The sequence below is a fragment of the Equus przewalskii genome, chromosome 5 (assembly GCF_037783145.1).
Source record: "Equus przewalskii isolate Varuska chromosome 5, EquPr2, whole genome shotgun sequence".
Taxonomy (NCBI): Eukaryota; Metazoa; Chordata; class Mammalia; order Perissodactyla; family Equidae; genus Equus; species Equus przewalskii.
In genome coordinates, this window is record NC_091835.1 from 74854106 (window position 1) to 74877104 (window position 22999).

General features: G+C 57.0%; 2 protein-coding genes across 10 annotated transcripts; one reads left to right on the plus strand and one right to left on the minus strand.

Moving 5' to 3' along the window:
- The first annotated feature begins 15 nt into the window (after nucleotides 1–15).
- Nucleotides 16–5770, plus strand: SLC39A5 (solute carrier family 39 member 5). Of its 8 annotated transcripts, none has more exons than XM_008530128.2 (13): nucleotides 16–121; nucleotides 199–298; nucleotides 805–873; nucleotides 1179–1527; nucleotides 2036–2219; nucleotides 3035–3197; nucleotides 3371–3540; nucleotides 3781–3921; nucleotides 4300–4396; nucleotides 4476–4646; nucleotides 4830–4910; nucleotides 5072–5262; nucleotides 5510–5770. In XM_008530128.2, the coding sequence occupies exons 4-13, from the start codon at nucleotides 1244–1246 to the stop codon at nucleotides 5651–5653; spliced, it is 1626 nt and encodes a 541-aa protein (XP_008528350.1). In that variant the 5' UTR covers nucleotides 16–121; nucleotides 199–298; nucleotides 805–873; nucleotides 1179–1243; the 3' UTR covers nucleotides 5654–5770. The 8 variants fall into 8 exon arrangements, with proteins under 8 accessions (XP_008528350.1, XP_008528355.1, XP_008528352.1 ...); XM_008530130.2 differs by having other exon boundaries at nucleotides 20–121; nucleotides 245–298; XM_008530129.2 differs by having other exon boundaries at nucleotides 27–121; nucleotides 173–298.
- On the minus strand, nucleotides 2256–22999 carry ANKRD52 (ankyrin repeat domain 52). 2 transcript variants are annotated; one of them, XM_070621644.1, is made up of 29 exons: nucleotides 22837–22987; nucleotides 22440–22523; nucleotides 21906–21984; nucleotides 21628–21698; nucleotides 20373–20573; nucleotides 19756–19843; nucleotides 19467–19609; nucleotides 18966–19178; nucleotides 18629–18707; nucleotides 18224–18338; nucleotides 17950–18032; nucleotides 17724–17841; nucleotides 17444–17512; nucleotides 17128–17268; nucleotides 16966–17046; nucleotides 15411–15522; nucleotides 15141–15212; nucleotides 14669–14870; nucleotides 14330–14417; nucleotides 14136–14253; nucleotides 13331–13550; nucleotides 13035–13122; nucleotides 12845–12928; nucleotides 12594–12739; nucleotides 12296–12378; nucleotides 11994–12076; nucleotides 11723–11814; nucleotides 11137–11291; nucleotides 2256–2655 (listed from the first exon to the last, which is right to left on the minus strand). In XM_070621644.1, exons 1-29 carry the CDS (start codon nucleotides 22861–22863, stop codon nucleotides 2377–2379), a joined length of 3414 nt encoding a protein of 1137 aa, XP_070477745.1. In that variant the 5' UTR covers nucleotides 22864–22987; the 3' UTR covers nucleotides 2256–2376. The 2 variants fall into 2 exon arrangements, with proteins under 2 accessions (XP_070477745.1, XP_070477746.1); XM_070621645.1 differs by lacking the exon at nucleotides 2256–2655 and having other exon boundaries at nucleotides 5731–11291; nucleotides 22837–22999.

A 22999-nucleotide genomic window follows, 5' to 3' on the forward strand; every position in this document is an offset into this window, starting at 1 on the left:
CTGCCCCCTCCCTGCAGGTGACCCTTGCCCGCCTGCCTGCCTGCCTGCCCCCCCCCACAGCTGGAACCCAGAAGGCTGTGTCCCCCTTCCTCTGGCGTCCTTCCTGGTCTCCTGCTATCAGGTAATGCCAACCTCGACCCCCTGGACCAACTGGACCAATAGCCCTGATCAGCCTGTTCTCCCCTGATCTTAATGCAGGTCAGACATCTGAGGGAGCCCAGACTCTTCTCTGCTCTTCCCACAGAGCTTCCCCTTTCTTGGTCATCGATTCCCAGATTCTGGCTCGTACTCTTCTGGGGTGAGGAACTGCCAAGAAGAATTTCTTCCCCATGCATCTGGGGTTGCCACTTATCTGCCTCTTCACCCTCCTCTCCAGCTTAGGGACACCTGGGTCCAACTTACATAGGGAATGTGGGGATGGGGGTTGGAGATGATTGAAGCCCAGCGCCAGCTGTAAAGAAGGTGGGGAGGGGGTATTTGCAAGGAAAGGCTAGAATGGTACCAACTGGGGTGGGGCAGGGGGTGAAAATGCCAGGTCCAGGTTCTCCTGAGCCATGTGGCTGTTCCAGGGGCAGAGGGTGGCCCCTCCCTACTCAGGGGCCCAGCCGAGATTGACCTTTGACCCCCCACCCCAGAGATCAGTGAACCATTAACTCCTCTTTGATGTGAACCTTCCCACACTCGCCCCACCCCTGACCCCGCCCCAAGGCAGGTGGGCTGGGGCGGGGTGTCCATCCAGCCTGACGTGGCCTCCATTCCACCTGGGCACCTGGAGACTAAGCCTGCCTCCCCTCCCTGACTCAGGAACCTCTTAGCGTCCACAGCAAGGCCTGACGGGGACCTGCGGTGATAGCTCTCACGCTGCTAGTGGGGGTGAGGCCCTGGGGATTGAGGGGAGATAGAGAGGTGGGACAAGGTTGAGGGGTGGGGTTTGAGGGATGGGATGGACAGATGGTCAGCTCCGGATCAGGTCAGGGGAGCACTGTGGGTCAGGGACGGTGCTCTAGGAACTGGCCAACAAGAGGCTGCTCTGGGAGGAGGCAATACGGAGGGAAGAAGGAGGCCAGGGTGGGGGCTGCTGCTGGATTCAAGGTGGGGTGGTACGAGGAGTGAGTCCCCCCCGGCCCTGAGCTGGACAGCAGAACAGGAGCCCTGACCCTTCCTTGTTGTTCTTCCAGGGCATAGTCCTCAGAATGTTCCAGGAGAAATAGAAGCCAGAGTCTCTAACCCGTTCCCCCCAATAATGGGGCCCCCAATGAGTCATCTTCTGTGTGGCCTGTGTGTGTGGGTGGCCTTGGGCTGGGTAGGGGGCTCAGCCCCCAACCTAGGCGCTGCTGAGCAGGAGCAGAACCACTACCTGGCCCAGCTGTTTGGCCTGTATGGGGAGAACGGGACGCTGACTGCAGGGGGCCTGGCGCGGCTCCTGCACAGCCTGGGGCTAGGCCGAGTCCAGGGCCTTCGCCTGGGACACCACGGGCCTCCAGCTGGTCGGGCTGCACCCCCAGCTGGAGACAATTCCACACACAGGTACTAACCCCTTTCCCTACCCCAAAATGCCACATGTCCAGCTCTTCTCAGGGCTTGGCTCAGTTGCCAGTTGCCTAGCTCTAGCTTCCTAAAATCAGATTCCTGGAATTACAAATTTTTCAGAACATGACACCTTGGCTCCCTTCAAGACCCCTTTTGCCTCTATTGCTTCTAATTCTCTCTTCTTCCAAATCCCTGGGCCCTTCCATTCCTTGCTCTTAGTCCCGACGCTCAATGTCTCCAGGTCGACTTGGCTCTCAGTTTGTAGTATTTTTGGCTGTCCTCCTCCCGTTTTCTCTCACCTGCCTCCCCTCCCTGCCATTCTTAGGTCCTCCTATAAATTGACAATTCTCAGAACCTCCCAGGACTGACATTCCATGGTTTCTGGGTCCCAGGAACTCTAGCCAGTGGCTGGTCCTCCCCTTTCCCCTAAGCTCCCTGGGAGCCTCTCAAGGGACGTTTCTAAGAGAACATGAGGGAGTCTGACTTGCTATCCCATCCATTCCAGGCCACAGGACCCTGATCTGAGTGTGGATGTCTGGGCAGGGCTGCCTCTGGGTCCCTCAGGGTGGGGTGACCCGGAGGAGCCAAAGGCCCCACCACCACTCCATGGGCCAGCCCCCTCGGGCCTGGGCCTCTTTCATAGGCTTCTGCTGCTGGACCATTCGCTGGCTGACCATCTGAATGAGGATGTGAGTCTGATGATCTCTCGAGAGGGGGAAGGAGTCATGGGATTTAGACAGCCTGAAATCTTTGAAGGACCAGTAATTTAATACAGTTACTGTTTTAAAAATCCAGGTGTGGATTTAGGGTATGTTATTCCACTACTGAAATATGTTCCCTCTGGGCTCAGAGCAGATAAGTCCACGCCCAGAGCTCCAAGACCCAGTTTAGGGGCCACACTTGGCAAAGCAGAGAATCCAGAGAAGCAGGCCAGGGTAGGATTTGGGGGAGGTTATCTGGAGAGGAGACCTGCAGGGAGTGGGTAGCTGTCTTCATCCAGAAGGACAGAATCTGTTCCAAGTACATCAAAGGGCAGCCAAAGCTAAACCTGAAGCAGGCGCATTGAGGGTGAGCACCCCATCGCAGGAAGCATTCAAGCCAAGGCTGGATGAAGATGTCACAGGGCTGTTGAGAGGAAGGTTGGATGGCATTTCAGATTCTTTTTCCTTCTAAGATTCTAGAATGGAGCGCTCTAGTTGTCCAATCAACTCCATCACCAAATCAATGAAATCATCAGGGGCTTGAGAAGGAGGGAGATAGCAGCAATGTTCACTAGCACCCAATTTGCATTGAAATGGATATTTGCGTTGGATTGAATATAACTAATAATTAACACACACTGATTATACTACCTGTCCCCAGTCTCTGATGCACCCACCAGTGGGAGGAAAGGGGACCCTGGGAGAGACCCAGGAAGCCATGCAATGCAAGGGCAGACATTACAGATCTGAATCACAGTTCTTGGCGATTCCCCAATGCATGACTCCCACCCCAACTCCCCTAGTGTCTGAATGGCTCCCAGCTGCTGGTCAACTTTGGCCTGAGTCCTGCTGCTCCTCTGACCCCCCATCAGTTTGCTCTGCTGTGTCCAGCCCTGCTTTATCAGATCGAGAGCCGCGTCTGCATCCAGGCCCCAGCCCCAACCCCTACAGGGGACCTATTATCTGGTCAGTGGGTGAGAGTGGGTGTGGGGCACCCTGAATCCTGGTAGGGAGGGGGCCTCAAGCCAAGGAAGCAGCTTCATTGAGGTCCTGCCTACCCTTGTAAGAGATCTCTGCCCCACCTTGCCCCTGAGGCCCTCCCTTCAGCCCTGGCCTAACTTCAGCCCCGACTCTCCCAGCCCTGGTTCATAGCGCCCTGGCTGTCCTGCTGCTCAGCCTCCCAGCTCCCCTCTCCCTGCTGCTGCTGCGGCTCCTGGGACCTCGTCTACTGCGGCCTCTGCTGGGCTTCCTGGGGGCCCTGGCCGTGGGCACTCTTTGTGGGGATGCACTGCTACACCTGCTGCCACATGTACGTGCCACCCCTTCCTTGTTCCCCTGCCCACTCGTATCCAAGGTGTTCCCAGTCCTAGGACATCCCCTCCCCCTTTCTGTCAGCCCCCACATTCCACTCCCCACCCTGCTGCCACCAGCCCTCTGAGGTCTTCTGCTGGAGCCTGTGAGTGAAGGCTTGTCACCTCCCACGCAGGAGAGGGCTGTTGTCGGGGCAGGGGCCTCCCTCCGCCGTCTGCCCTGACCTCCTCTCTGGCAGGCACAAGGAGGGCAGCATGCTGGACCCAGCGGGCAACCAGCGGAGGACCTGGGTCCAGGGCTGTCCGTGCTCGGAGGCCTCTTCCTGCTCTTCGTGCTGGAGAACACACTAGGGCTTTTGCGGCGCCGAGGGCTCAGACCAGTGAGTGATACCCTTTTCTCCTCCTTCTGCTGAGACCTGAGTCCTAGCCGAGAATTGGCTACATGAGCCAGGAAGTGAGGGGCCGAGTGTGCTCCTGGCTCTCTGATGTCTGCCTGAGTGTGCAGGACCTGACAGATAACAGGGAGCCGGAAGGGCTCCTCAGCATAGACCCAGGACTTCTGGCCAAACAGTCTCCTCTCCCGAGCTCAGGTCAACAAGAAACAGGGAGGTGCCAACCTGGGAAGAGTGGGGAGGCCAAAAACCATCCCCAAATGCCAGAGGTGGAACCAGGTGTTCATTTTCCCACCTGGTAGCCTGGCCTCTTCTCAGCCTGGCTCTGCTGCCTCCTCCACCAGGAGGGATACCCTCCTATTTCAGAGATGCTGCAAGCAGAAGAGAAAGGATGTCAGAACACTGAACCTGGACCCGGAAGATGGCAGTGGCTTGGCCCTTCAGCCCTTACAGGCAGCTCCAGGTAACTAGAGAAGAGTAGGCTCCGGGCTCCCAGCTCTCACTTGCAGCCACCAACGCTATTCTCATTCTTCTTCCTGCAGAGCCAGGGGCTCAGGGCCGCAGAGAGCAGGACAGTCAGCCCCCACCAGCTCCAGCCCCTCCTGGGCACCAAGGCCACAGTCACGGGCAGCAGGGTGGTAGTGGCACTAATATCACATGGATGGTCCTCCTGGGAGATGGTCTGCACAACCTCACTGATGGGCTGGCCATAGGTGTGAGCAGAGGGGATGGAGGGAGGCAGGTCAGAGGAGACGTCAGGGCTCCTAGTTATTGGCTGGGGCTAGGAGAGGGCTACCAGAATGGGGGGAGACGAAAGGACCACAGAGGGAATGCAGGCCCCTGCCCTTGGGGAGAGCTTTCTCCTAACTGACAACCTCCAATCCTGCCAACCCCAGGTGCTGCCTTCTCTGATGGCTTCTCCAGTGGCCTTAGCACCACCCTAGCAGTCTTCTGCCATGAGCTGCCCCACGAACTGGGTAGGAATGGCCGAAGTGTGTGTGTGTGTGGGGGGGGGTTAGACTCCAGAAGGGAGAGAACTACAAGGAGTGGAACCTGGAGGCTGGCAGGTGACACAGGTCACTTATCCCTGAATGAGCCCTAGCTTATTCCCTCCTACCCTGTCCTCTCTTCCCAACAGGTGACTTTGCAATGCTGCTCCAGGCAGGGCTGTCCTTTCGGCGGCTGCTGCTGCTGAGCCTGGTGTCTGGAGCCCTGGGACTGGGGGGTGCAGCCCTGGGGGTGGGGCTCAGTTTGGGCCCTGTCCCCCTCACTCCCTGGGTATTTGGGGTCACTGCTGGGGTCTTCCTCTATGTGGCCCTCGTGGACATGGTGAGAGGTGTGGGGTAGCGCAGAGAAACCAAGGGAAGTGGGGAGGTGGGTGTGGAGGAGAGGAAGCATCAGTCCCTCCACCTCCACCACGACCACCGGGAAGGGTGCTAGACCACAGGCCCACAGAGTCTAAGAAACAAGGCCTGGAAGAGTTCGGGCGGGGGCTGCTGATACTTTCTAACCCCTCCTTCTCACGTCCCAGGGGCAGAGACAAAGCCAGGATCCTGACGTTCTTCTTTTCTTTCAGCTACCAGCTCTGCTTCGTCCTCCTGAGCCCCTCCCTACACTCGATGTGCTCCTGCAGGGGCTGGGCCTGCTGCTGGGGGGCAGCCTCATGCTCACCATTGCCATGCTGGAGGAGCAGCTATGGCCCCTGGTCTCTGATGGCTGACGGGGGCCAGTGGAAAGGCGTCCAGGTTGCCCTTCCTTCCCCCCAACCACAGGAATGGAGGCGGGACACAGGGCCAGTAGGAGCAATAGGATTTTAATAAACAGAACCCATCCCAAAGCCATGACTATGACAGTTGTACTTGCACCAAACAGCATAGAAAACCAGGACGTGGTGGGAGGGCTCAAAGCGGTTGGGGGAGGACATGAGTAGGGGCCTGGAGGGTGTGGGGTGCATCCATCTGCTGGGAGAGCATTGTGCTTTAGCCCGGGGTGGGGGGGGGGGCAAATGCACCGAGGTCCCCACTTTTTCCTGCTGCCCTCAGCACCCTGGGGATACAGGCATCTGGGCAGATCTGCCCTTTATTGCTGCCCATCAGCATCAAACACCCCCCGACCCCAACGCTAGCACCACAGGTGGATCCGGGGCAAGGAGAAGGGCAGGAACGGGAAAATTGCTTAGAGAAAGATTCAACTAGAATCCAGTGAATTGTGCTCAGTTCTCTTTACTTCCTACAACCGAGTACATGGGTCACAGGGTGGAGGGTGCACCAGGACATGCAACATGCCCCTCAGTGCCCCCCACACACCCCTGCACACAGGATGGTGGTGTCTGCAGCATCACAGGTCATGCAGGGCATGGGGAAGGGGAGGTTCACACACACAGAGACGCCCACAGCGGGTACCAGACAGAGAACACCCCTGAATATACATAGCTGTACACAGGGAACACCCAGGTCCCCAACCCAACCCTCTCTGCTGTCTTGCCGTTCCCCAGGCAGGAGGAACTGTATTGCTTTGAGAGAGCCACCCTGGGGGCTGCTCTGCCAGGCACCCTCCCCTCCCACCCACCCCCATTTTGGCACATCTGCAAGACACGGCAGCGAGAGTAGGCTCCCTCCCTCCCAGGCTTCTGTGGCTCGGAGTTGAGGAAGGGGGTAGGAGACTGCATCCTCCGTCTCTCCCCCAGCCCTTCCCAAACCCCTCCCAAACCCACTCCAGCCAGAACCCACCCCACCCCCAAACACACACATACAAAGCTGAGCTATCCAGGAATACAGGGGACAAGGAGATTGTCCGGGATGGGAGCAGAGGCAGTAGGGGGAGAAAGGACTGGAAGCAGAGACCCCACCCTGGCGTGGGGTCAGACTGGCACAACAGCTACTTTAGTGCAATTGGAGAGGGTGCCCAGAGTGGGGGGGAGATGGGAGGGGAAGGCTCTCCCAACTTCCCAGGGGGCAAAGCCAGGCTCCCCAGGGAAAGGGCCTAGCGGGAATGAGCAAGGGCCGGGGGCGGATCCTCTCGTCACCCGCCGCCCTCTGCCCTCCCAGATGCAGTGACAGTGTCCCCCTCACACCTAAGTGGGCAACAGCAGCCTCAGAATCAGTACCTTCAAGTAATTCACAGAGCAGACCCTCCCCACCCCAGCTTCCTCCCATCTCTGGGATTTGGTCGCTTCTCTAGGGGTTGGGTCAGGAGGAGGGAGTCCCCAAGTCAGATCCTGCCCTCTCTACCTCCCTCTTCCCAGACCACTGGGCTTGGTCCTCAAAGATTCCTCACCTCCACCCTTGCCCAACCTGGGTCAAGGCCGTGGAGGGCTGGAGCCACCACGATCAGAGGGGAAGGAGCCCTCCTTCTTAAAAGGTAGGGTTCAAACTAGGCGGGATGGGGCCCCATACTGGTTGCCCCAGGAGGAGGGTTTCTGGGCTAGGGTCTGTAAGGCTATTTTCCTTTGCGGTGGGAAGGGGAGGCGGGGGATGAACACTGGGTGTGGGGAGAGGGTGAGAAATGCCAGAGAGGGGAAGAGGAAGGGGCTTCCTGCTGGAGCAAAGTCACTGGAGTCATTCAGACGAAGAAACACTCATGTGCACAAGTCACAGAGTGTGTCTGTCCAGCCCCTCCAGCCTGGCCCCAACCCTGCCTCTCAGGGCCCTTCCAAGACCCCAGAGAAGGTTTTGGGGGTACAGCTGTAGAACCGTTCACTCTGGCCCCACGCCACCCCCCACCCCCAGCCTCTTCTCCCCATCTAGGTCCAGGGAGTCAGAAGGTGCTCGGGTGGGCAGACAGCGGTGGAAACAGTATTGAGTTTTCCTTTGGTTACATATTGAAGGCAAAGGTGAGCTGGACTTACAGTCAAAACGGATAGGGATGAAGAAGGAGGAGGGGCCATGGCCGGGGCTGGAGAGGGAGGCAGGCCCCCTCAGCCCCTCCACCCCAAGGAACACATGTCTAAGTGGGGTAGCGTCCCTCAGTCTCGTCTCTCCCACCCCCCACAGCACCAAACAACAGAGAAGCCCCCTCCCCCAGGGGCTGCTCCCCACCCCAGCCCGGGCTGTACATTCAGTGGTTTCAGCAGTCCTATGGCTCAGGGGGCCACACGGGGGGAGGCGGCCCGTCAGTCTCAGTTGGACAGTGGCAGTGACCCGGGTCTGTTGGTCCATCCTGGGACCCACAGTTTGTGCCATTTGTTTTTCTGAAGGATAGTTCACAACCCTCCCAAAGCCACCGCCCAATCAGAAACATTTCCCCGAAAATCAGAAACTAAAAACTGGCTCTTTTCATCTCGCCCGCCAATTCACACGTCTGTTTCCCTGTCTCCAATGTAGCCCTCGCTCTATCTCCTTTGCTGGGACCTGGGGCTGCTCCCAGGGTCCTCACTTAAAATAGGCCCTTTCTCAAAAGTGCTTATTACTTGAAGCAAGTGCTTTAGAGCTGCAGTGGGGAGAGGGGGAGGGGAAGAGGGAGGGCGAAGGGAAGGAAACGTTCCCTCCCCACCCTACCCCCTTAAGATTGGGGGGCATTCTGCCTGTTTTACTTCTCCACACCCGTTTAAGTCAAAGAGGTTTTAAAAAAAATCTTAACATTAAAATAAATATGCAGAGGCCATGAGAATGGTCAAAATGCTTCAAAAAACACTAGGGGCTGGGGAGCCCGGGATGGGGTGTGGGATTTCCTTTGGCATAAGGAGAGGAGGCTGCTTGTCCTCCAGGCCTCCTCACAGCCACATGAGGAGGGACAGAGGACTCCCCACAACCTGCCCCAGCACTGCTGACGGTGTGCTGAAGGTGCGGACAGCAGGGAATGGGCAGCCACCAGAAATCTCATCTAGCAGAACAACGGGGCTCCCGACAAATAGATTCTTCCTGTCATCGCCAAACATTGATAAAGGAGAACACGACTGAAACCCGAGTCCTCTCCAGAGGACACATCTCCCTGCTCCCCCTGTCCCCCACCACCTAATTCCCAGCACCAAAATGAGAGGGAGGGGCTGCAATGGGAAGATTTCAGGAGAGAGAACTGAAGTTAGGGAGCAAGCTTTGCGGAACCAGCAGGGTTGGGGGTGGGGGGCTGCAGCCCTTAAGAGAGGTCACATTGATTGTCGTATAGGGGAGGACAGGGTGCGAAGGGAGGTGGGCAAGAGGGGCGTCACAAGGCCCTTTGGCTTTGAAAACAATAATAAAAACTAAAAGCTGCACAATCCTTCTCACCAATAATGGTCATTTGGAAGCTTTGAAATGGTTTAGGAACTGGGGGGCGAGGGGGGAGCAAGACAGAGAGAGAGAGGATAAAAAGGGACTGTGACAAACAGAATAAGGACTTGGACAAACACCCCAGGCTTCAGGGAACCAGCATGAGGTATGATTAAGGGCGTCTGATCGGGAGGCTGGGGTCCCTGGGATGCCCCCTCTCCCCTCAGCCCGCCCTTGGCAAGGGTGGCAGGACTTGCAGGGAACGCAACTGAAAAGTGGGTAAGATTATGAATAAAGCAAGCGTGGGTCGGGGAAGGAGACTGAGGGACCCCTGGGGGGAGACCCTGTACTGTGTAAACTAAGCCTGTCCAGTTCTCAGGGGACAATACTGATGGCAGCCAAACTGGGCAAGGATGCACTGTGGGGCGGAGGGGGCATGACCTCTATTCAAGTTCTGTGTCTTGGCCCCTGGCTGAGGTATTGAGTGTGAGGAAGGGAACACTGGGCTATGGGAGCGGGTCCAACTGTCCAGGAGGCTTAGCTGGGAGATGGATGGACAGGGCGTTTCAAGGGACCAGGGCCAAATTCAATGCTACATGTAGAGAGAAAACTGCCCCCTCGTCACTCTGGCCCAGTTTGGCTTTTGGGGTGCGACTGTGAGGAATCTTCTCAGTGCAGCCCCTAGCTCAATCCCATCTCTCCCTCTGCTGGGAGGGCAGGGACCAAGCCTCAGGATCTTTTCGTTGCTCCCTAGATCAGAGCTTCATCCTCACGTCCCGAGTAGCCATGGTCCCCAGTCTGCCCTGCCCCTCCCACCATCTTTGGCTTCAGATCAGGAGTGACTGGGGGCAGTGGGTACTCTTGGACATGACAGAAGGGGGCGGCAGACAGGGGGCACAGAGGACTCTAGGGTTGGGGGGGCACAGGAGGAAGAACACAGTCCCTCCCTCCCCACACATGCAAACACATGCCTGAAACACACAGGACACACTAGGACTGTGGTTTTGAAATGAGCAGGAAATTAATTTGTTTCTTCCCCTAAAGGATAAAATGCTTACTTAAAAATTCATGACAAGCCTCAAAGTTAAGGGAGAGGAGAGCCAGGGAGGGAATGGCCGCAGGCTCTGCCCTCCCAAAAAAAGTTAAAACAAAGAAGCAGGGTTAAAGTGCGTGGTTAGGGGGCCAGGCCAGGAGGGAAGGGGGGCAGGGAGGGGCAGGCTGTGGGGGCAGAACCAGCCCTTGATTTGCATATGAGGAGCCGGGGAGTGCAGGATGGGGGCCCAGGTACAGTAGTTGCTGCTTCAAGTGTTCTGCATTTGAACTTCAGGGGTGATGGGGTGCAGAAGGTGGGGGGAAGCTCCAGGCCCCAGTGCTAATTACCCTCCCCCCTCGTCCACTAGCTGCCCCTGAAGGGGGAGGGGGACACCCCCAGAGTGCTCACACAGTACCAGAAATTAAGGCTTCTCACTGCTGCGGGGATGGAGGGGCCAGCCGAGCAGGGAGGCAGTGATGGGTATGAAAGAAGAGGAAGGGACTGCCTGGCAGCAGGGGCTGGGGGCAGGAGGACACAGAGGAGTCAGAGGGAAGAGTTGGGGGAGCTGGCAGCAGAAAGGGGGAACTGAGAGATGGGGTCAGAGAGAGGGGCAGCCAGGCATTTAGCAATCATTTTGGGACACTTGGCAGAAGGGGTTGCCCTGGGGGTACCAAGGGCCTGGGGTGCTCCCTGTCGGTCCCAGACCCCTGCCAGGCCAGGATGGTGTGGCCAAGGGGTGAGCAGCTGCTCCCCAGTGCTTTTTTCCCCCCTCCGCCCCCCCCACCCAGTCGTGTTCTCCTTTAAAGTGCCCTAAATGTATAGACTTTTTCTAAATAAATAGAATAAGATATCAAGCCACCAGCAGGGGGAGGGACACTGGAGGGGGGGCTACTCAGAGTAGCAGCCATCTAACCCAATGGCGCCGTGCCGCTCCTGGCTGTAGGGGCAGGAGGCCCCGTGGGGCAGAGCGCCGCAGCCACCCACCGTCTTGGCTGCTGCGATGCCGCAGTTCTTGAGCAGGCTGAAGCTGAAAGGACTGACGGCGTCCTTGGGCGGGAAAGGCTTCATGGTGGAAAGGATCAAGGCCAGGCAGTCTGCCACATCTTTGTTGGGGGCACAGGCCAGTGCTGGGGTGTGACCTGCAGGGCAAGGGGGGAGACCTGAGCCACAGGGTCCTGTATCCTTGGGTCCCCAACCACCCTCCCCCGGACCCGGAGCTCCCTTATCTGTAGATGGGAGCCCAGGCAGGCAAGCACCGCACACGGCCAGAATTCAAGGGCTACGAGGGCCCAGGGAGGCTGACAGGCAGACTGCCCAAGTGTGGGGTACAGGGCAGAGCATGGGGGACAGCAGGCTGGGATGTGTGGGAGGTCTTCCTGAGGACCCTGCTGGCTCCACCTAGTTCCCTCAGACGCCACTCAGAGACTCTAGCCGATTGGTGTTGGGTCCCTGCTCTGAAGTGTTCCCTTGGGAAGAAATTCCAATTTATAGCAAGATTAAGAGGTCACCTCCTGGAGAATGTCCCTGACTCCAGACCTGGGAGAGGCGGGGGGCTCTGGACCCCACTCACCTTCTTCATCCACAGCCAGCACTGTGGCCCCTCGACTCAGCAGGGCCTGCACCACAGAAGCTAGACCATTCCGGGCAGCAATGTGGAGTGGCCTTGGCAGAAAGGAAGAGGGAGCAGTCAGTGGGATGCCCAGCTGCCCTTCCCCGTCTCCCGCCAGAGTGGCCAGGGCACTGAACGGATACTCCACGCTCCAGAGAGACCCGGGATGCAGGCAGCTCTTTCTTCACCCCCCTGCCTCCCTAGCCAGGAGTCCCCCTCCCTGGGCACTCACATCTGCAGCGCACTGTTGGTGGCATTGATAAGGCCAAGGTCTTGGGTTTCTGCCAGGATCATGAGGGCACATTTCTCATGGCCCTGAGGGAGGGGAAGAAAGATGGAGACATGTGAGGTGGAAGCATGACAGGCCGCAGGGTAAGAGTTGGGGAGGGTGGCAGGGGGACAGAGAGCTATCCCACCAGCCAGATAGGCTGGACAACCCTGACTTCACTCCAGTCCTCTGTCCAGTCAAGAAGATCCATCCCCCTTCATCAAGCCTGCCCCCTACACAGCCTCACCCCACCATTGGGTCAGTACCTTGCTACAAGCCAAGTGGAGGGCAGTGTTCTTGTTCTCATCCAACACAGTAAGGTCTGCCTTCCCTCGATACAGCAGAAATTCTACAAGAGAAAGGGACGGAGAGGGACTGACGCCTTCCCTCCAGAGCAGCAGCCAGCCCAGCTCTCACCCTCCTATCTGCATACACTTTGCATCCCACCTGGACAGGCAGAAACATCCAAAGACAAACCTCCTGCTTCCTGACCCCACAGGCAGGGCTGACCCATCTTGCAAAAACCAGGGGAGCGCCTCCCTTCCACACGCGGCCCCTACACACCCACAGCAGCGGTTTGCCCGTTCTCAGCCGCCGTCATGAGCGCAGTGCGGCCAGTGTGGTCAGTGGCGTTCACCTCGGCTTGATGCTGCAGCAGCATCCGGAGCCCAGAGACATTGTCCGCAAAGGCAGCGGCATGAAGAGGGGTCCTGTGGGGTGGGGGTCAGGGCAGAGTGAAATGGGGAACGCTCTGTCACCTGAGCAGAAAGAAGCCAGAGGCAACTGAGGCTTCTCCCCCACCTTCCACCACTCACCGTCCTTTGGCATCTCGGCTGTTTACAATCTTGGCACCCAGAGCTCCCAGCAGCATCTCTGTGGTGCTGTCCTGGTTATTAATTCTGGGGGAAGAGAAAGCATCAGCAAGAGGAGCAAGAGAAATGGACTGCCTGTCCTAAGTGCAGGTCACAGGCCTCGAGAAGGGCTGAGGGGTAGGAAGGGACTTACACTGCACAGTGCAAAGGGGTGAAGGGGTTTCCTTCCAGGTATGAAAATGGGCTGTGTTCAAGTAACAACTCCAGACAATCTTCATGTCCTGGGTGTGAGGAAGAAAGTATGGTAATGGAGAAAAATGACAAGTTGTCCTACATCTGTCTGGTCCTATCGCTTGACATTCCATCCCACTTCCAGATCCAGATCAACCCAGGTCCTTCCCTCAATCCACTCGTCCTTGGTCTCTGTTCTTGTCTGCCCTCCCCCACATCACACAGATTCCTGTGCCTGCAAAGGTCCCAGACCCATACCAGTGTAGGAGGCCCAGTGCATGGGCGAGTATCCGCTGTAATCCACCCCAGCATCCAGGGGGTCTGTGGAAAGGGCAGCCTGCAGCAAGGTCCGAAGTACTGCAGTGTGACCGCAGGCTGAGGCCAGGTGAATGGGTGTGCGGCCCTTGAAGTCTCGGCACAGCACAAATGCGTCATGGTCCAGCAGGGCAGCCAGGCAGTCCTCACAGCCAGTCACTGCCTATGGGTGACATGAGGGTGTGAGGAGCCACTCCCTTTCCAATGGCCAGTCATTGGGGCTGGCCAAGGAGTAGAAACCACTTCCAAGGGCTCCAATCCTTGTCTTTACAATGATTCTAAGTGTTAAGGGTCAGCATCTCCGCCCTTGACTCTCTCTATGCCGATAGACAATCAGGACGGCGAGACTGAATCCTGGTGCTCTGGAGGGGTGACAAAACGCAGAGTAAGAGACTAAGGGATCAAAGAATCCTGTGGGATGAGGAGGAGGCAGCTTTAGCACAAATGATGTTGGGGAAGGACCGGGCTAGTGACATCATTATCCAAAGGGACTGGGCCAGCAGGGTATCCTGGGGCAGAGTCTGGGTAGTGAGCATGTAGCTCTAATGTGATTACAAAGCAAGGTGGTCAGGGAGATTGGCTGCGGATACCGAGTACTCATTCTGGAGCAAAGACAGTAAGGCCCAATAAGACCCTGGGCACAGAATCCTGGCCCACCTGCTAGACAACTGATGTCCTACGGCTGGTGGGTCCTGTGCTCCCACGTTCAGGCCCATCTGTGAGCAACCCCACCCAGGAGCTCACTCACCCCACGGTGGAGGGCAGTGCGGCCCCGGAGGTCAGCAGCATCAGCCGTGGATCCTTTCTCTAGCAGCAGATGTACACAGTCCACGTGGCCATTCATGATGGCCAGCATCAGTGGGGTTCTACAGGGGGGCAGGAGAAAAGGTGAGGGCCTGGCAGGGGTGGGAACACCTGCACCCCAGCCCTGGCCATACTCACTGTCCATAGGCATCCATGACATCTGTGATGTCAGCTCGTTCCCCACTGTCGATCAGCAAGTGCAGGGAGTCAGTGTGGCCAGAGGCAGCTAGGAGAAAAGGGGGCCTGGGTCAGGGCAAGGTCAGGGGAAGGGGGAGGCCAGGTCAAGTATAAAGGACTTGAGGGGGGAGGTTCCTGGACACCTGGGGCAGTGAGAAGTCTAGGGGAAAGGAGGCTACGAATGAGGACTTGAAGTTTCTATCCTCCTCACCCTATTCCACTCCCAACCCCAACCCCACTCAGGAGGGATTTGGGGACCAGTCTCCAAGGCCTGGTGTGGCCAGGGGCGGGCGCACTGACCAGCAGCATGCAGGGGAGTCCACTTTCGCCTGCGCTCCTTGATGAGGGCAGAGGCGCCATGGGCCGTGAGCACCTCCACACACTCGGTGGAGCCTCGCTCGGTGGCCAGGAAGAGCGCGGTTCGGCCCTTGTGGTCCCTTACATCCAGATTCACCAGCGTCTCGGCCAGTGTCTTCAGGGCTTCACAGTGACCGTTGTAGGCCTGGAGGGGTGCGGGCAACCAACAGACACAGCTCGGGACCCCACTCTGCCCTCGGGACCCATGGGGAGACTCCAGGAGCAGTCCTCCCCACGAGCTCCTCAGTCACCTCAGGCTCTTCACCTCACTGTGCCCACCCCCATCCAGATCACTGCCTGCTTGTCACATCCCACAGGAAGGCAGAAGCATGGACAGATTCACACGTGCTGGCACCTGTGTGGGCCTGGGGCAGGGAGGGACAAGGCAGGCAAGAGGAAAAGCCCTGGGACTCACAGCTAAGTGCAAAGGGCTGACTGGAATGGTGCTCTCCACATCCTCCAGGCAGTTAAAGGACATTTCTAAGAGCTGCAATGGACAGGACAGTAGGTGCTGAGGTTCTGGAACTCCCAAGGTATTACCCCCTGCCCCTACTCCAGTAACCCCTAAGCCCCTGGATCTAGAGACCACATTTGATGCAACCCTCTCTTGGCTTCAGAATCCACAAGCACAAAGGTCGACTGCGGCCCGCCCCTGCTGCCCCTCCCAGGCCAGGTCCCAGCATACCAGCTCGAGGTTCTGTCTGTTGCCGTAGGCGGCTGCATAGTGCACGGCTGTGTAGCCCTGCCTGTCCCGCAGGGAGGGGTCTGCACCGTTATCCAGTAAGAACTCCAGACAGCTGGGGGACAGGGCAGACTGTGAGGCGGGCTGGCCCAGTCCAGGAGGGCATAGTTGTGGGAGGGGCACAGCAGAGGGGCCAGGGGGCCCCTCCAGGCCAACACCCGTCCTCTGCTCTAGGTAGGCTAACTCCCGCCCATTCGACCCCACTCCAGACCCACCAGGTCCTCCAGGTCCACCCTGCTCCACCCTGGCTTCAGTGCCTTCCTTTATGCTTTGAATGCTTTCCCAGAGAACGAGAGCACAATGACCAGTTATCAACCTTCTGCTGATCAACACTCCTCACCTCCAGCCACGATGACTCTCTGCCCCGAAGGCCTTCTCCTCCCAGCCCACCTGAAGAAGTCCTCCTCATCTCCAACTCAGTGCCAGCACCCTCTCCTCTATGAAGCCTACCCCCATCTTCCCAGTTAGGCGCCGCCCCCTCTGTGCTCCCTCAGCACCCTTCTCACAGCTTAGTGGTAGTTGTAATAGTAGTAATAGTAACACACTATTTAGCACTGATTGTGCCGAGCACTGTTCTAAGCGCTTCATGTGTATTAAGTCACTTAATCCCCATAATGATCCTATGAGGTAAATACTATTCTTATCCCTGGTTGAGGAAATTGAGGCATGGAGAGGTTAAGTTACTCGCCAAAGGTCACACAGCTAAGCCTCTTGGATTGTAAGTATCCTTTTTTTTTTTTTTGAGGGAGATTAGCCCTGAGCTAACATCTGCTGCCAATCCTCCTCTTTTTGCTGACGAAGACTAAGCCTGAGCTAACATCCATGCCCATCTTCCTCTACTTTATATGTGAGACGCCTACCCCAACATGGTGTGCCAAATGGTGCCATGTTTGCACCCAGGATCTGAACCGGCGAACCCTGGGCTGCCAAAGAGGAATGGGCGAACTTAACCACTGCGCCACCGGGCCAGCCCTTACTTTTTTTTTTTTAAATAAACCTTTTATTTTAGAACAGTCTTAGATTTAGAGAAAAACTGTGAGGACAGTACAGAGTTCCCATATCCCCTGCACCCAGCTTCCCCCATTGTTAACATCTTACATTAGGACGTATAGATGCCCTTTCATTTATCTTCCCCAACAGATTATTAGCTTCCAAAGGGCAGAAATCTGGGGTAATTCATCTTTTATCCTTGGTACCTAGCACAGTACCCGCTATCTAATAAGTAAATAATTAATACTTGTGGAATAAACAAGGAGGTTTTGCATGTTCAGTCTTTCTGATCCTCTCAGGAAGACCATGCGTTCCCTAAGGGAAGGAACGGGGTCTTCTACTTTGTCTTCACCCACAGTGCCTGGCCCAGGACTAAACTCAGAGTGCTCAAAATGTGACGGATGGCACAGCGGCGCAAGTGTGGTATGGGATGGGCATGCAGGGGGAAGAACAGAACCAGAGCTGGCACTGCAGGAGAGCGCCTCCTGGGGTCGTCACAGCTACTCACAAGAAGGCCTCCTTCCTGCGGGACTCCTTCAGTGGCTCGTCCTCTTCAGCATCGTGGCTGGAAGATGAGTGGGTTTCCGCTCTGGGGGAGGGAGAGTGGAATCAAAACAAGGTGGGGCTCAGGGAGGTGAGTGGGGCTGAGAAACCCGGAGTGGGGCCTTACCTCCTGTAGGTGTCAGAAGCGGCAGCATAGTGGAGGGGAGAGCAGCCTTTACAGTCGGCCTCGTTGACGCCTGCCCCGGCAGTCACCAGCGTGACTGCACACTGGTAGCTGCCATTGGCGGCCGCATAGTGCAGTGGGGTCCTGGGGCAGAGTGGAGGAGGGTGGGTCAAGAATCAGGGACAGATCCAAACGCAACAAGATGTGCAGCCAAAAGCTGCTTTGTAATATTCTCCTCACTTAGCCTCCAGCTCCCCACCCCGCCCTCCATCATGTCTCTCCAGACACTCTCTATACACACCCCTGCACATTAACACACCTTCCAAATTTGTCTCTCCTCCTCAAGTCAGCTCCACTGCTCAACAGCAAATTAAGACATTCAACATTCCTAAAGTGAAAGAGGATGAGGGTTAAGAGAGTGAGAGCCGCAAGAAGGACAGGCTTCTCCCCAGGGAGGGGTTAAGGAAGGATGGAACTAGACAGCCCCTTCTGCTTGGACCGCTCTCACTGTGAGAGGGGGACACCTGGGCAGGAAAGGAGGGGCCCAGACCCTCGCCCAGCCCTCTTTCAACACCCGGGAGAGAGAGAAGAGAACGCACCCTCCAGAAGCAGCAGCATGAAGACAGGTACGGCCAAGGTTGTCAGGCGTATTGATGTCAAACCCAGCTGAAAGCACGTGCTCGTTGCTGAGTGAAGACACGATGCTGTACAGCTGACCTGCAGGGCCAGAACAGCCACAGATCCCATCGGAGGGCACCGAGCAGAGTGGAACAGGCCTCCGTCCTCTGACACGCCTGCCCAACCCCCCAACCAGTCAGCACATACCTGAGGAAAGAAGCTTACGACAACAGTCAGAGAATCCAAAGAGAACAGCTAAGTGCAGGGGGAACATGTCGTGGATGCCGCGCCTGGGGAGAAGTTGAGGGACTCAGTCCTCGAGCCAAGGCGGGGCGTCACAGACCTCTTTTCTGTGGCCCACCCCCAGCCTAGGAGATAATGAGCTTCCTTTTGGCAAGCTTATTCATGCCTCCATGTTTGTTGTGAGCAGTCTGTGCAGACCCGAGGCAGCCGAGATGTAGGGTCAGTGGCCCTGACTCACCGGGCGGTATCCGCGCCATTGGTCATGAGGGTGCTGATGAGCAGCTCGTGTCCGTAGCGAGCAGCCACGTGCAGTGGCGTGTTCCCAAATTTGTCAGCACAATCAATCTCGCTGCCTGAGAAGGGGATGCACACACAACTCAGGCAGACCGTAGGCTTCAACTGCTCACACTAGTTAGCAGCCATTTGAGTGCTTATTACATGCCAGGCACCTGGCTCCCCCTTCTACACCCGTTATCTTGTTCGTAAGCCTTAGGGGACAGGGCAGGCAGAGCAGGGCCATTTCCACGGGTGCCTATCCTGATTAGAAGATAGGGAGGGAGGTGGAATAAGGAAGGAAAAGAGGTTTCTAGGGATGAACTCTCTGGGGGAGGAGAAGAGAGGACAAAGTCTCCTTAGTCCATACCATTCTGGATGAGGATCTGGGAGCGGGTGAAACGGCCGTGGATGGCAGCCATGTGCAGAGGACTTTTCCCTTCTTTGCTCTGTGGAAACAGCACATTTTCTTTTTCAGTGCAAAGCATGGAGAATGCCCTGTTCCCCCTTCCAAAGGACACATCTCTGAGGACAGAGTGATCATATGGGCATCTACTCAGCCCACTCTCTCCTGGGTCCCTGGCGAGGTCTGAGCTACCCAGGAGGCAAGGGGACAATTCCCCAGTTATCCAGAGAGGAAAATATGGTCAGGACCCCCAGAGCCAGCTTCCTCTTCCCACTGGTCTCAGCCTCAGCCCTTCAGGCACCTGGTAGTTGACATCAGCCCCGTTATTGACCAGCAGCTCCAAGCAGAGAGCGCCATTGGTGGAGACTGCAGCCACATGCAGTGGCGTGAAGCCTTTGTCATTCGGCTGGTTGACATTGGCTCCTGCGTTCACCAGCTCAATAGCCACAGCATCCTGGCCCAGGTAGCAGGCGATGTGCAAAGCTGTGTTTCCAAACGCGTTGGGCTCATCAATCTGGATTTCCAAGGGTGAGGGGAAGGGGAAAAGGGAGGCATCAGTTTAAACAAGGTGGAAGCCGGCACAGATAGCCTAGAGAATCCCAGAAATCCAATGACCACTTTAGGTTCCTGACCCAAAGATGAGGGCAGTGTTACTTAAGGTAAGCATTATTCAGACCCTCACCACATCCTCCCTACCTCCCCAAACCACACCAACCATCCCAGCACCTTCATATCTTCACAACAGACTCTGGCCTCCAGCTCCCTGCCCTTAGTTCCCAGCCCCCACGCTCAGCACCCTGACCTCAGCCCCCATCCGGAGCAGGTACTTCACCACTTCGATCTGGCCACTGGCAGCAGCTGTGTGGAGCAGCCCATAGCCCTTGCGGTCCTTGCAGCCAAGGTCTGCTCCCCGTGCCACCAGTAGTTTTAGGACCTCCAAATGCCCTGGGAAGAGAGAAGATGCTCTCAAGGAGGTGCAGGGTGAACTCTAAAGCCCTGAGTGCCTCTCTTTTTGAAGGCTGCAACCCCCTCTCCCTGCCCTAGGAATCCTAAATGTCAAATTCCTACTCTTCCCGCGAATCCTTTCTCACCTAGAAAAGCTGCCCAGTGCAGAGGCTGCCGCTCCTTTTTGTCACAGACATTCAGGCTGGCTCCCTTATTGAGGAGCAAGTTCACCGTCTGTATCAGGACATGAAAAACACCGGCTCAGAGCCAGCTTCATGCCCTCAATGTACTTAAGAGCAGAGGCCTCAGCTCCTGAAAAAGCTGAGTTAGCCTAATGTCTTTGTTCTTGAGCAGAACTATATGGAGAACTAGAGGGAAGAGAGGAAGCAGACACTAAGAAGGAGATCCCAGATGGATTTGGAAGTTTGAGCGAAACTCAAGGAAGTCTTTTCAGGAGACTTGGTGGTTCTTAAACTCTTTTGAAGAGTCTTCAAAAATGTATTGAAAGACACGGACTCTCACTTCAGAAAAAGGCATGTATACAAACATTTTCCATGTAACTTCAGAGAGTATCACCCTCTTGAAGGCCAAGTCAAGAATTTCAGTCTAACTCAACCAGTCATTTGGTGCTTGAGCTCGAGTGTCAAAATAGTCATCTGCGCTGCTTCTCCCCAGGCCTGACGGCCTAGAAGCAGGGAAGGTGGGTAGGAAAGGAAGGAAAGAGAAGGCACAAGGCTCACGGTAGATTTGGAGCAGTCCTCACCTCTAGATGCCCACTATGCACCGCATGGTGCAGGGCACTGCGCCCACTCCTGTCAGCCACATTGAGGCTGCTCAACAGGGGTGCCAGAGCCTCAGCACACTTGGTGGCCCGGTTGGCGGCAGCCACATGCAACGGTGTCTGCCACAGCTTGTCCCGGGCATTCACATCTGCTGAATGTGCCAGCAGCAGTCCCAGCACCTTCTGTTGAGGGACAGGAGATAAGGGAAAGGATAGAGGAGGGGCAGGAGGTAAACAACAGGAAATGGTGGGAAGAGTAGGTCAACATGGCACATGTGGCTCCATCTCCCCACGCCCCCAGCACAGAGTCTCCTCTCATGTTTCCAATGTGCCTAGCCTCTCAGTACCTATTCCCTATCTTCTGGATCTAAGAAGATCTGGATCTTCTTAAAATCTTCTTTTCCTTGCTGAGGAAAACATGGATCCCTTCTCTTCCTCAAGCCACCAGGTATCACTCCCCAACCCAGACCCTGAAAATCACACACACACACACAGCCACTCCCAAGCAAATCCACACGTAGAGGATCCCAATCCTTCACACCACTTCTAGCAAAAACAAATGCTCCTGCTACCCTAATGCCCCAAATCCCCTTTCAGCCCCTCCATAGGCACCAAAATCATTTCCATTACCTCAGTAAACAAACAGATACTGGTTCTTCTCCAGAACCCAGGCTAAAATGCCCCTCCTGGTCACCACCCACCCCATTTCCACTGCCCTCAGACCCTCCCCCTGGTGGCTAGAGCGAAGGAAGTGACTGTGGAACCAAGAGGGAGGTTTCCCTCCCCCCAACTTCAGAGTTGATGGACCCAACTGGTGAGGCACGCCTGACTTCTGTGCTGTCAACTTTTATGCTCCCCGAGGGATAGGGATGCAACAGATCACGTGCCCCATCCCTCCATCACTCCATCACAAGGAAAGAAATCTCAGTGCCCAGAGTGGGGGTCAGACTCCAAGGTGGCCCCCCAGGGAGGGATGAGTCACTCAGGCCTGGCAGCAGGGCCCCCTGCAGTCTGCCAGCCCAGTGTTAAGCTCTCCCCTGACGTCACGTCAGCTGGCAACACTCGGCCCCCCTTACTAGCCAGTTCTAGGGGTAGAAGGGAGGGGCCAAGTTCTGCTCTCCTGACCTGGGAGTCGACCAGCTTGTAGGGCAGATGACTGAGGCTCTCCAACCCTTCCTCTCTACCTTTAACCAACCCATCCTCTTTAGAAGGGTGAAAGGAGTTAGGAGGCCCGTACCTCATTTCGGGAGGCAGCAGCACGATGAAGAGGGGTCAGCCACAGTGTGTCCTTAGCATTAACATTAGCACCTGTGGGGATATAATTTCCTCTTTTGGTGGGAGGTGGAAAGCAGGTGGGGAAGGAAGCCAGTAATCAGGCCAGGGAATCTGGATGAAGATGGAGGATCTCCTGGACCAAGCACCAGAGAACAATCCTTGGATATGGAAAAAAAAAAAAAAAGCTCCTCCCTCAGGTTCCCTCCCTAGGTGCCACACCTTCCAGCTCCCCGCTTTCACCTGACATCAGTAGCAACTGGAGGATGGGGACATCGCCTACGTAGGCAGCAGCATGCAGTGGGGTTCGCCTCTCTTGGTCCTGGGAAGGCAGAAAAGAGGAGCAGCTGTGGGGGTGAACTATCAAGAACCCCAGCCCAAGTCTTAGAGCTCCAGGCCTTTCCGAACCACGACCTCTTCCCACAGGTTCCGCAGCCTCCTAAATCCCAATCCTAGGTCAAAGCAAGCACCTAGGGAGGGTGGAGTCAGGGAGTCAGGCCCCTGGGCCGGCGAACCAGTCTCCTCCTTCCAGGAGGGGTGGGGGCGCTGCAGACACCGATGGTTCAGAAGAGAACACCGTTTCTGGGCATCCTCACCCTTACTGATCCGTGCTCCCAGCCTCCATCCCCAAATGTAGAGCAGACGCCTATCCCAGGGTGGAAAGAGCTGCGGCCTCATCCGAGCCGAGGAGACACGGAGCCGCCCCACGGATGGGGAGGGGTCCAGAACACCAGGGCCCAGATTACCGGCTCGTCATCCTCCCTGATCCTAACTCACCAGCACATTGATGTTCTCCTTCTGCGAGAGGAGGGAACGCACTTCCTCCACATCTCGGCTAAAGATGGCCTGGACCAGGGGCGGCTGCAGGGAGAACCGGCGTTCAGGGAGCGGGCCGGAACGGAACCGGGCGGGTGCGGGAAACATCAGGTTTTGGGGGGGCGTCTCTGGAGGGGCCCCGCTCTGGGGTCCTGGCTGCAGGGGGCTCCCGCGGTGTCTCCGCCGGTCGCCAGGCCCCCAAGGACACCGGCTCGGTTGAGGGGAGCGCGGCGTGGGGCGGGGCGGGAGCCGCGGGAGCCCTGGGCTCGGGCCCAGCCTAGGCCGCACATCCCCGGGCTCGCGTGGCGCCGGCGCCGGGCCCTGGAAGGAGGAAGCGGGCGAGGGCAAGAGGGCTGACCTGGTCCGTGATGCTGAGGATCCCCATGGCCCGGCCCGGGCTCCGTCCGCATCGAGCTCCCGGCGGCGGCGGCAGCGGCTCCACCGGGGACACGGGGCGGCCCAGGCGGCGGCTGCGGCGGCGGCTGCGGGGAGAGCGCGGCCCCGCCTACCGGGGGGCGGGC

What these genes read in the sequence shown, in the direction of transcription:
- SLC39A5 (XM_070621646.1), top strand. Translation starts at nt 193, where the DNA reads ATGCAGGTCAGACATCTGAGGGAGCCCAGACTCTTCTCTGCTCTTCCC. An exon ending in TACAGGGGACCTATTATCTG is followed by an intron (nt 3,198 to 3,370) that starts GTCAGTGGGTGA and finishes CGACTCTCCCAG; the next exon opens with CCCTGGTTCATAGCGCCCTG. An exon ending in TGAGCTGCCCCACGAACTGG is followed by an intron (nt 4,911 to 5,071) that starts GTAGGAATGGCC and finishes TCTTCCCAACAG; the next exon opens with GTGACTTTGCAATGCTGCTC.
- ANKRD52 (XM_070621644.1), bottom strand. Translation starts at nt 22,863, where the DNA reads ATGGGGATCCTCAGCATCACGGACCAG. An exon ending in ACCAACAGTGCGCTGCAGAT is followed by an intron (nt 11,815 to 11,993) that starts GTGAGTGCCCAG and finishes CTTTCTGCCAAG; the next exon opens with GCCACTCCACATTGCTGCCC. An exon ending in GCATCGCAGCAGCCAAGACG is followed by an intron (nt 2,656 to 11,136) that starts GTGGGTGGCTGC and finishes TCCTCTCAACAG; the next exon opens with CCCTGTGACATCTTCATCCA.